We start from the raw sequence: 13051 nt of genomic DNA on the forward strand, positions 1-13051 counted from the left end.
ATGAGCTGAAGAAGGGGAGGAAAGCCGGGTATAGACACCGTAATATTGAAAGCATTGAACACTCTAATTCAAAACTACTAATCCCACAATGCAATGGGCTGCGGAAAATTTTCACTAAAGTAGCATCTCTAGCTTCCCATGCACCCTTAAATACTGATTTGTATATGTCAGAAGAACAGCCAGCAGACTCCTAGGGCCTGGGGTATACACTTAGGAGTAGAGGAGGGAAACAACATACGTTAAATGTGTCGACAGAATCTCTGCCGTTACCCAAAATAAGGCAAAATCCTTAAAGAGAACTAGTAAAAAGAGTTTAAAAGCACAGAAGACAGCTGAAAAGGTAAAGCCACCTCCGTCTTTAAAGGCATATTTTAAAACTGTCCCTACAGTCCTGGAACTTAAACTGTCTGATGAGATCTCAGCTGAGGCGTCTATAGAAGGTCTTCCAACTTCCAACAGATACCAACCCCTAGAAAGCTTAGAGATGGAACCGGTACTTCTGTTTCAGAAGCACAAGCGCAATATTTACAAACAGATGGCGCCGCTGATCGCTCCCGCAAGGGAATCGCCAAACATGCACGATTACCAATAGCAAACAGTGCAAAACAAGCACTAGTTTGAAGAAAAGCCTGGAGCGATTCCAAAAGGTCTGGAAAGCAGCGCTTGCACGCTGCTTAGATGGGACCTAAAAAACGATGCTGCTTATGACTTGGGGCAAAGGACTGCAAACTAGCACTATAATGTCCAGCCCTCTCAGTTCCCTCTTTGGACTTAATGTTTTATTTAAAAATGTATTTCACTTAGTTGTTGGAGTTACTTCTTTTTATTGGTTCCTTCAAGTGACTATAAAGGTAGCACCAAGAACTTCCAAGATGAATCTGTGAAACAGCATTCGAAAACAACCTAGAGAGCGGAACAGGGATACACCAACTCAATGCCAACACCCAAATTGAAATGTAACACTTGAGCATGACCTGATTTTAGCAAGGATTGAAATTATATATTAAAGCGCAAGTATAAATGAAAAAGTACAGGCATGGGATGTTCTGCGAAAATCGATATTGCAAGTATGTGGCTGTTGATCTGTATAGGAATAATAATGGCAAAAAACAACAAAAATCAATTAAAAAAAAGATGGTTTTGAGATCTGGTTATATGGGTTGGTCATTCTGTTGCCAATTTGAGGTCTGGGTCTAAGAAGTCAGACCTGGTTCTAATGTCTTTCTTAGGGCCACTCTCATGTCATGCCTATGTTTAAGGTTAGCATTCAAAACTTCTTGGTTGTGAAGTAAAATTATGAAGCATGCCCCTGACATTTTCAGGTTAAATTCTAAGGTCATGTTCCAGTACTGTCACATTGGGTTTGGAGTATTGGTCTGAATTGTTCAAATGCCCAGTTCAGGGATCCAATCACTGTGGTGTCGGCAAGAGTCTGATGACTTCCTCAGAGGTCTTTACCCTAATCCCCACTTCCTTTTTCTCTCCAGAATGGGTTCCGGAGCACACAGCAGTGATGATGGTGGTGAGCCTAGACCAGTCAACTTCGGCAGCCAGCAGTACTCATGGGCAGAAGTGCAGCGCCGTTCGGGCCCTGAGGAACGCTGGCTGGTCATTAACCGAAAGATCTACAATATCAGCAGCTTTTACCAGCGACACCCGGGTGGGGCTCGTGTAATCAGCCACTACTCGGGACAGGATGCCACAGTAAGTTTTCAGCACACTTCCTTCCCAATACAGGCAGGTGTATCCCAGCGACACAAAGTAACTGCCTCTCTGGGCAATCAGGTTGTCACAGGGGTAGGTAGTAACTTTTATCTAGTGTTCCATAACACACTTCAGCCATTTACAAGTGTTGCAAATAACGGATATCACTATTATCTAATTTTCCAGAACTCAATTTACAGACCATAGACAGATGGAAGGTTTACTTGGCCCTGCCAGGATTAAATTTTTTGACATCAGCCCTATATCCACTCAATAGTGGGATGGTGTGAAATTAGTGGCATACTTTTGGAAAGGCAGGTAGTAAAGTGAGAGATAGGTAGGTAGTGTATTATGGGATTGCCATTTAGCTTGAGGCAGACCGCTAATGTATGGGGTATAGCTGACATTGTGTCACGTGGCTAGTTGGCATGAGCTCAATGTGTGATAGGCATATATTGCTAATCGCACAAAAAAAGTACGAAGTCTATAAACAGGAGTGTTCCTTGATATATGAGCACTCCAAATCTCAAGTACTCAAAAACTAAAGTACAACAGATGAATTAAAGGTTTAGGTAGAGAATAGATGCGAAATGCAGAAATGACGGTCACCAATTGGATGACCTCAAGGAGAAAGGAAAAACAGGAGAAAGCCTCCGCAAGGGATCATTGGTGTCCCATCATTACACAATACATGTCCAGTTTCATAATCTGGGATGCCAAACAACTATACTTCACCTTACCCCCAACCAGAAGGAGGATACAAGAAAATAGTTGTATCCTCTTTGTAGAGTTCTGTATAAGAAGATAGTATAAGAGGACAAAACTCACTTGAGTGAATAGTGCAGTGCAAAAAAGAGAAGAACAAAATGTGAATTAAAAAAGGATAAACATCAGGGAGACAGAGTATCAGTGACTCTAACAAGTATAGCCTCACAGATGTCCTCCTATCTAAAAACAGTGAAAGGAAAAAATCAAGAGCAGTTGAAATGTAGCACTGCTCTTATGGTCGACATGTTTCAACTTATAGGGCAAAAACTCCCTAGCTTTCTTCAGGATCTTAATGCTTCGGAGAAGCTTCGTCACTGTCACCAAATCATACTTTATACATACTGTTTGTTAAGTTCACAAATTGAGTGAGCCATTTTCAAATCCTCCATGTGGACATTATGTATCTGACATCAATGCACCACGAGGACTAGGCCTCACCTCTCTTGGCACCAGCGTATGTCAAAGAGGCCCGCTCTGTCCATTGTTACCTCCAGCAAGGACAATGCTGGGATGGAGGCATATATTGCTGACACTGGATCAGGGCCCTTGTTGTCATGCTTCATCATGGGGGTCTTCCCATCCCCCATGATGAAGCCAGACACCAATGGCCCTTTGGGTGTGTGAGGGTATTTAAGCAAACACTGTGTGTTTTCAACCAATGTAGGAGACACACCTGTGTCAATGAGAGAATTTCCATTGAAAGAAACCATCTACAGGTGGATCCTTGTGTTTTGTATATACTTATTTTTCCTCACCAGACATTTAATTAGAGCGAAAGGGGGTAAAACAAACAAAGCGGAAAGACAAAAGAAGAGAAAAATAGAAAAAACTTCTTAAAAGGAGAACGCAGGAGAGGGATAAAAGGATAGGGAATGTCTGTTAGTGGTTTAAAGAAGCATGATGTGAATTGAAGAGTTTGCAGTAATGGTATTGGGCACACCAACATTTAATAGTGCCAGCTACAGGCTTCTGAGCAGAGCTTTGGGCTCAGGCACTCATTCTTTCACAAATTTAGCACTGATGGTAGGTACGTAGGAAGAATGGGTGAGTATGGGGCACAGTTTGACAATGCTATGTAGTGCAGCGTTAGATCAGAAACTACTGTAGTGTGGTTGCATGAAATAAGAATGTTGTGCAATGTTGGTTGAACGGGTTGTGTCGCAAACAAGTAGCACAGTGAGATGTAGTGTGTAAAGTGTATGCTTTATTTATGGCCTCTGTGGCAACTCGTTTTAAAGAGTTCAATAAGTTTAAAGGCACTTTTTATGAAAGCTTTTGTGTTTGTTTACTTACACTATAAATCTGTATTCCGTCTGCAACTGTGCCTTTTTCAGGAGCACATATATTACTGGATATAAACAATTTCCTCATTTGTTCTTGTAGGCACTAGGGTCATGATTTCAATTGTGCAGCAGGTGCAGTGGCACAGGGGCCAAAAGGTTTAGGAAACCAACTGAGCACTGATTATTGCAATATATTTTACTACAAAAGAAGCAGTCACAAGTGCAGTTACTTTGCATGCACCAAGGTCATGATTTGAATGGTGCAGCAGGTGTAGTGGCACAGGAGCCAAAAGGTGTAGGAAACCTACTGAATACCGATTTTTGCTATATTTTACTACTAAACACACAGTCACAAGTGCAGTTACCTTGCAGGCACTAGGGTCAGGATTTGAATGGTGCAGCAGTTGCAGTCGCACAGGAGCCAAAAGGTCTAGGAATCACACTGAAAACGGATTATTGCTATATTTTACTACTAAACAAGCAGCCAGGGGTGCTTTGTTAATTCTTTTGTAACCATTGCACTCAAAGTTACACATAGCTTAAAGCATCAATGTAGAGAAAGCTGTAACCTATTGGACTTTGCTGTCTACCTGCAACTTAGGTTACAGTCAGTGCATTTATATTGCACAATTTCACAGTTTTTGCATGGTCCTAAAATGTTTCTGAACCTGGACACACTTAACATCTTGACATGGGCCTTTTCTATTCTATAACATTAGCACTTCAACTGTTGTAAACACTATATATAAACGTATACCTTGCCACATGGAATTCTGTACCAAGCATTGGCATAGCAAGTAGGTCTTACCTATGTGAGATGTATTGGCTTTGTTAATCATATTATACAGCAACGCTAGTTCCAGTGCAGCATATTTGAAAATACAAAACAAACATTTGCAATGCAATAGGTCTCGCAGTTGTTAGAGTTTGAGCTATTGGCATTGTAAATGGCAATGCCTTTTAGTTATGTGTTGGTTTTTAAAAACATAATTAAAAGGGATTGTTATTTACAATGCCAATTGCTTAAACTCTCGCAAATGCGAGAAGTATTGCATTGCAAATGCTTGTTTCTGCAGCACACGGACCAAGTGCACATTGATCAGGTTTGATAAGTGTCCCTCCACTGGCCATATGCTGCTCACACTGTGATTCAGTTAGTATTTCTGTTTTTATGTAGTGCAAATTCTGCTAAGGTCATTGGAACACTTTACGTGATCATTGTATTACGTTACAGAAGAGCAGAATTTTTTTTGTGCTGTTGCCATGAAACCTTCCCACTTTTACATAGTTGTTTTCAAACCCCCCTACCCTCCTGTTGCAGCTTTCAGTTATGCTGCTTTCATCCTTTTTGTTGCTGCTTTAAATTCGTCTCCGCCCTCCTGTCACTGCTTTCAATTCCCTTCATTCTCCCATTGTTGTTTTCAATTCACCCCCACCTTGTTAATATGTTATGTTAATAATGATTTATTAAGCGCACTGACACCGATTGGTTTCCTGGCGCTACACCTTGAGGATCACCGTGATCCGCCCCACCCAAAGAGGCTTGTCTCGTGCAGCCAGGGCTCGAGGGCAGCGTGGAGGACTTGCACTTGTCCCAAAACTAGCACAATGGTACATTGAAGTAACCCTGCACTTACAAGCCTTCCGAACACCGCGTACCACGTGACTCGTATGTTAAATTGAGTGCTATTAGTTTGCAACAGAGATGCATTCTGGAAGTCGTAGTTAAAACTTCCGATTGACTATAGTTTGTAATAGAAATCAAAACCAATGGTTGGAAACGTGCAAAGGCCTGCGGCGTGTGATCTGTCAGACTGTGGTTGCAGCGGAGCCCGGGTAAGCTGCTCGAAAGCAGACCATGGCAGGGAAGGAACACAACATTTGCAGGTGCAAGGAGTGTCTTTGTATGTTTTTCCGGAAAGTTCAAAGGAGTTCTTCCCTTTTTACTTTAAAGATTTGCTTGCAATTAATGAAAGCTTTTTTTTTTTAAACTCTAGGCTGTTTTTTTTTTCCTACTGCAAGTTAATGTAACGCTGTCATACGCGTTTATTACACGCTGGCCACACGTGCTCCTGAAAGTGCGGCGCGCACAGACAGGAAATGTGCACGCGTATGGTGCCAGCAGGAGTTGTAATTACGCAGGAGCCGTACGCGTGCACAGCTCATGTCTTGTGGTATGCACAGGCAAAGGTCCTGTCCCACTTCCGACTTCAAGTCGGCAATAATAGGGCTCGCCAATAGCGTGCGTCGCTAGGCGAGACGTAAAAAGGCACTATAACAAGATTAACGCTGGCTGTGTCATACTGTTTTTTTATATTACTTTCAGCCATTTTCACCAGAGCTAAAAACATTAGCAAATCCAAAAAATCTCGCATAGGCAAGACATATTGGCTTTGCCAATACTTGTTTATGTAAGTAAGTGTTTTGATTTATTGGAACAGGACCTACTCAGTGCACACTGAAGCTATCATATTATTCTAGAAAGCTGGGCACACCATTGGCAGTAACTCGAAGGTCTGGCTAAGGTACGGAAAGAATGATTGGACTTGTAGTTACATTTCTAATGGAGAATAGTTATACTGCACTGAGCCCCATCGTACAACGTATTCACTGAAAAATGACATCTTCATATTATGTTGCTAAAGGCGTATGAACCGCTATTGGGTAGCTCAAAAGTCTATTAGAGCACAGTCTTTTTCTGCAATCTAATGCAGAGTAAAGTAATCAGACACATTTTTTGTAATGAAGTGCATGGTAAAGTAATTAGCGTCATCTTCTGTAAATCCATTTAAGGTAAAGTAATTGGTGTAAGATTTCTTCTTAAATAGGGTGATGCATTTAAACCAATCAGAATAATCTTTGTAATCCAGTAAATGGTAAACAATCAGAATAAGATCATTTAAAAAGAAAAGTAGGTTGCAGTCTGTATAGTAATATCCTTCAATGTAACATGCAAAAAATGTAATAGAGTAATTCAATTCTGTAATTTGAATTGGGTCAGCTTGTAACCCAGTACAGGTTAAATAATTTAAAGTATTTTTCTATAACGCAATCTAAGTTACAATAATCAGAGTAAATGCCTTCTATGCTCTAACATAGATGCATTTATGGTAAAACCGTTATCTACGTCTGAAATCCTATATGGTATAGGATAGGTTTATCGGATCAATCTTTTGTACTTTTTTGCAGGTTAAAGTAATAAGAGAAAGCTTATGTCATCCAATGTAGGGCAAAATCTGGGGAATCTTCTATCTTGTGTAGCGTCAAGTAATCAAAGTAATCTCATTTCATTTTGATCTGGTTTTAGATAGCGAGGGATTACAATTGGATATCCTGACACAGAGTTAAAATAATAAAATACTGCAAAGTGAAAAGCCAAGGTTTAAAGACTGTTGGAAAACTAGGCAGCACCTGTGAGTCCTGCACAAATAACATGTCTACATTTGTCCTTCACTGGGAACCAAACACCCAATTGTAACGCCTGACTCTTAGAGAGTAGCCTTGCAGAGCAGTCTGAGGCTTTCTCAAGGGAGGTGGTGTGGGCTAGTAATCGCCATTTGCAGGTGCGCACCAATAACACTCAATAATTAATTGTCCAGTCTGTACTTTGCTTTATAAAAGTAAGAGTATATTTATTAAAGACACACACTACTCAATACTATGCACCGATTTATAAATATACATAAGCTGTTGAAAATATTTTGTGGCATTTCATAACATCTCCACCCCTCCCGCAGGTGGGGGGTGGGGTCTAGTACCACCACTCCCATGTATGCACATCATCTTGCCCCCAATTCAATTAGTTGAACATAACCTGGGGCGTGGGCCCTGCGCACTGGCACCATCCTAGTGGCGACCTACCCCATTACCTCAACAAGCATTAAAAATGGGTACACCTGCCTTGGTGACACATAACCCTGACTGAGCATCTCCTACTGACCATAAAGTATGCACCTCTAAATCTTTGGGGCTAACAGTCTGGGTTGTTTCTCACCTAACAGCAGCAGCATGAATACATGTTTAAGCATCACTTTAGAATGACAGTACTCATCACATTTGTGTATCATTAGATTGCATTGCAATTACAGCCCGCAAAGGCATCACAGTTGAAATCACAATTACGCATATACAGCCAGACACCCTTGCAGGAATGTCTGGCAACATAACCCCACTTTGCTTATCACATTTCCTTACACATGTGACCTACAGTCCCTCTAAAAGAAATAACGGTAGTAAAAGCATTTCTGGTGCAATTACAACTCTTCACTTCCAGGGGATGCCCTTCTCCAGACATCCCCAACTCAGCCGTTCACTCCTGGATGCACTACTTAATACACCCTTAGCTGAAGAACAAAAGATCCATCCCAAAAGGTACAAAAACAACAATTGCCCCTGCTCTAGGAACATATCATAAAGGCTTTGTAAGTCATGGTAGTGATACAGTAGTAAACCGTGCACATCAAATGTGTATCAGAATCAAACGCAAGAAAGTTCAAAGAGGTTGAATCCTTGTTGTGGAATATAAATTTATTGTTCCTCTTGTTCTGGCCAACACGTGTTTCATCGCAGGGAAACAGACTGCGAATCTTCAGGGCCTTTCGAGAGAGAAGCCGGAAGTAGTGAAAAGGCCACGAGTATTGGTAATGCGCTAAAAAGCGTAGTCAAGAGATTCCTTGAATAATTTTAATGGAAAAACCTTTCCCGGGAGGAGAAGAGTTAAAGGCTGTTGCGCCAGAAAGACAGGTCTGCAGGCGGGTACACCTGGACAAGTTCGTTCTCCCTCCTGTGGTTCCCGGTGCCGTCGTTCGAAAACGGTCCGGCAATTGTTGTTTTTGTACAAATTTGTGTGGATTTGTAATCCACGTTTGCGCGGTTACGAGGGATTACCGCCCGCCCCTTTGCCTGGAGTCTGACACTTTGTGGCACGATACTGTGCGGTTACTAGGGAGTGCGCCTGTCCTAACTCTGGAATACTTTAAACCCTCCTAGTGTATCAATAGTCCATCCCAAAAGGTGTTTAATTGCAGTCTGAGAACTTGAGGGGTTATTCCTTTCAGGTCCCCATGTGACTTAGGGAGGGACTGTTCTTCTTTGTGCTGGGGGAGGCTGCGTTGCTCCTGTATGTCCCCCTGCACCTCTTTTCACACATGAGGGTGGCCCCCTCCAATGGGGGCCACCAATCGCCAAAACTGCAGAATCCCAAATGCCTGGCAAGGAACTCTGGGGTGCTTTGTGCTCCTTTTCATGAATATCAGATGAGCGGCTCTCCCACTGTGCCGGGGAGAGCCGCACTGGTGGTGCTGGCACTTCGCCGCTTTCCTGGGCCTCAGTGGGGGGCCTGGACCCCCAGGTGAGGGTAAAGGCTCGGGGAGCCCACGCACGGCAGATCAGCTAGTTTTCGGGGGCCATTCCCACCCGGGCCGGCGATGCCCAAACTCTCCTGGGTTCCCGGTCCCACCCGGGACCCCAGCATGCCTTCTTCGTTGGAGGGCAGCCTGGGAGCCCACCCCGGCTGCCCCCGCCAGCTCCCCGTCCGGCCAGCACCCTCTTGTGCTTCAGAGGGAGCCAGATCCTCCATTCTTCAGATGCTGGGATTCCGACCAGTCCCCCCAGTCCTCGGGGGAGTGCAATGACATTCCCCCGCCTTCTTCCTGGCATTGGGGCCCGGGGATGGGGTCACGGGCCCTCGGCCAGCGTTGTGCCACTTCAGTGGGAGGCAGGGTGGGCTCCTGGCACCCCATGCAAGCCTCCTCCTGTAGTCTTCAGGGGTGCGCGACAGCGCTCCCACTCATCCCGCATCAGCGGGGGCCAGGATGGGCTCCTGGCGCCCGCTTGGGGCCATTTTCACAGGGAGCGCACCGGCTTTCCCCAACTTTGCTTCGGGCCCGAGGATGGGGTCCCGGGCCCCCTTTGGGCAGATTTTTGCGGGATGCGAGAAGGCGTACCTGACTTCGGTGGTCCGGGAATGGGATCCCGGGCCCCTTAGGTCACCTTCACGGGGGAGCGCAACAGCGCCCCTCCCCCTGGCTTGACTTCTCTTTTGGGGGCAGTCCCCAGGACCTGACCCACCCATAGGCATCTCTAAGGCCGGCGGCGGAGCCCCACATGCTTCGTTGTCGGTCTTCGTAGGGGTCAAAGGTCGTCTACCTTCTGGGGCGCATATCTCCGCCCCTGGGGGTCCGATCTTCCCCATTGTTGCGTCCTCTTGCTCCTGGTGGCGCCCCCAGCCCCTGGGAGCACTCTCCTTTGTCCTCTGGGCCTCGCATAGGCGGCATTCAGCAGGGAGCTGTCTTAACTGGCTCACTGTGCCAGCCTTTTGCCGGTGTCTCTCCCCCTGCGCCTCTCTTCTGCTTGCGCAGTGACGCCTGATTCTGCACAATGGTCCTGGACTCTTCTCCTGGCGCGCTTGAGGTCCCTGGGGGGCAGTCAGGGGTTCCTCCTTTCAACTGCCAATTGCCAGGCTCCAGCACCCTCCGCCTCAGCAGCCCACACCCCAGAGAGAGCTTCTCTTCTTGTGCAAGCACTTTTTAAAAGTTGAGCAGGGGACTGGCTGGAAGTCTCTGTTGGTCCTATCAAACAGTGACACAAACAGCCCCCTCCTTCTTGTCCAGCCTCTGGGTTTGTTCAAAATGGTGTCTTCCAGGGTCTCTGGCCACAAAGTCTCTGAAAAAGCCCCTTCCCTCCTTGGTGCAGCCTGGTGCCTGGAACCCAGTGATAGCTGCTGATGGATGAGCCTGTAGCCCCACCCATCTTCTCTTCCTCGAGAGGAGGCCTTAGCTTGTGGAAGAAAGGTTATCAATCCATCCTGCTGAGGTCAGCCCTCAGCCAGGGTCTGGTTATGGCTGGCTCAGAGAAATATGACAGTTCTGTATGACCCAAAAGCAGTACAAATATGACTTTGGACTCTGTAGAATACTTCTTTTCACACCCGCTACAGTGGACTTTAGTGCGTGTCTGGAATCTGTAGGTATTATGAACGTTCTAGCCCATGGGCTTCATATCCCCATAGCGGAATAATGAAGTGAAACACATTAAAATACACTGACTTTCCCTGGCATGTTTCTTCCCAGTATATAAAGCCTATTCCATGTCACCACCCCATTCTGCATAAGTCTTGCCACACCAGTCTATCTGCACCTGCTCCTTGGCTGCACACGCTAGGAATCTCCCCTGCGCAGCACCTACACGTGTGCACACGCATGTACACATGTGTCTGCATGTATTCAGACTGGTGTCCCTTACTCCAGCTGCTGCGCAGTGGCCAGGTCAAGCCAGGGTGTGAGTGTCAACTTATCAGGCTCCCTCACAGTAAAAGCTCAACAATTAGGTGCTCACAAAGCGAAAAATCCGGGCGGCCCATAGTGTCAGCTCCACCTTCTAACAAAGAACTTGAGGAAACGGAAAGGGGCAGGTGTTGGCTGTCTGTTGACAGAACATTTTGAGTTTTGATAGGATGTAATAGACGATAAAACTGGAAAATGCCTGTTAGAAATGCAGGAACAGAATTAGGTTACGCGCTCCGGCGGGGACACGCCGGAGCGCGTAACCATGCGCTTTACAAAATTCCAAAATAAATAAATAAATAAATATATATGGGATCTTTACCAATAACATAGAATCTTCCAAATCACCTTTTCTTGATAAGCTGTCAGTGTGATATTTTTGAACAGGGGGATACATGCAAGCTAAATAGCAGGTTAGGCAAGAGTAGGGCTGCACAATTTTGAACCAGCAATAAGTGAGATCATTTGGGGCTTTAAGATAAAGTAATCGAGTATGGATCCATCAGTTCTTGAATGATAGTGAGTGAGCATTTTTTGGCAGGAAAGGAAAAATCTTCTTTAAAGTTCTCAAATTCCAAAAGTATTACAAATTGACTTTTAAAACATGGGCAAAGAAAGATAAGGGGACATCAAAGATGACAAACAAACTACAGGCTAAGCTGACTGGAGGAGGACAGTTTACCCACACGTTTGACCAGATGGAATTATTAGAAAAAAATACAAGAATTTAGATCTTACATTTTGTGATAGTGAGCACACTGTCCTGGAAATTGGATGTACATCTTTATTGGTTCCAGTCAAGCCTTAAATAAATGTATGTGTCATTGGCCTAGCATCAGTAGAAATAAACAAAGGAGTGACTAAGTCCCACTAGGTAGGCATATAGAAATTAGAGAGGAGGAACCCAGAGGAACACCAGAAGAAAGATTTGATGAGAGGAGAAAACTGTAATACTTTGATTTCCATACCAGCCCTTAGCCCTAGACAATCTATTAATAAGTATTGTGTGAGATATGTTATTGAAGATTGAAGGCGGCAGAGAGATTGAGTAAGATCAGAGTGGGCAATCTGCCTCTGTCCATCAACATTCACAGTTTTCATTATGTAATTTAGTGCACAGTTAAGCAATGAAAATGATATTATAATAATTGTATTTTGCAAATAAGCAGGGTAAGTTAATTAAAGTAATCTTCATGTAAACCATTGAATTGTTACATAATTTAGGTACCCGTCTTCAATTAAATTCAGGGTAAGGTAATATGAGCAAGTGCCCTTCATACCCATATAATTCTGTAATTAAGTGATGGTTATAGTAGTCAACAAACACTTTCTGCATTTTAAAACAGCGTAATCTGTTTCTTTAGTCTTATGCAAATCAAAGTGACCAGGGTTATTTTATGTAAAACAGTGGTACTACCATGGCACTAACTTTTGTAATGTAATGCAAAGTAACATGAACAGCATAATAACTCAACAAATCTTTTTTAATATGAAACAGGATTTAGACATTAGTATTACCTATTTCTGTAATCTAAAGCAGTGTATTCTCTAATGTAAAATAGGAGAATGTTGATTAAAATCCCCATCTTCTAATCCAGGACAAAATAATCAGAGCAATGAGCTATTTTTTTTATAACCAGATTTTATTGATATGTATTTTTGCTAAACAAAATAAACTAAACAAAACAAAAGACCTCGATCCAATATGCCAAGAAGTATTATAAAAAACATAGGGGCATATTATCAAGACAGGCGAGAAAATAATCGCTGCTTTAGCGGCAGAAAACATGAAGCCCATGTTAGATGTCCTTCACATCTAAAATGGGCTTCAATTGGAATTCCATAGAGCATATTATCAAGCCCATTATCGCCGTTTTAGCAGCAGTTTTCTGCCACTAAAGCGGCGATAATTTTATCGCCTGTCGTGATAATATGCTCCATAGTCTCATGTTTACGGGTACACCTCCGGGCCTCATAGTTAGGCCACTCTTGTTGTGCGCACCAGTTCACTCA

The 13051-nt window shown here is 43.8% G+C and overlaps 1 protein-coding gene across 4 annotated transcripts in view; it reads left to right on the forward strand.

Moving 5' to 3' along the window:
- FADS1 (fatty acid desaturase 1) overlaps window positions 1-13051 on the forward strand; it is a 449638-nt gene that overhangs the window by 324797 nt on the left and 111790 nt on the right. For all 4 annotated transcript variants that reach the window (XM_086955585.1, XM_086955582.1, XM_086955583.1 and 1 more), the window contains one exon: window positions 1488-1704. In XM_086955585.1, coding sequence (XP_086811711.1) covers window positions 1489-1704 — 216 coding nt within the window. In that variant the 5' untranslated portion in view covers window position 1488. The remainder of the gene's footprint in view (window positions 1-1487; window positions 1705-13051) is intronic.

The sequence above is a fragment of the Lissotriton vulgaris genome, chromosome 2_1, assembly GCF_964263255.1.
Source record: "Lissotriton vulgaris chromosome 2_1, aLisVul1.2, whole genome shotgun sequence".
Lineage (NCBI taxonomy): Eukaryota > Metazoa > Chordata > Amphibia > Caudata > Salamandridae > Lissotriton > Lissotriton vulgaris.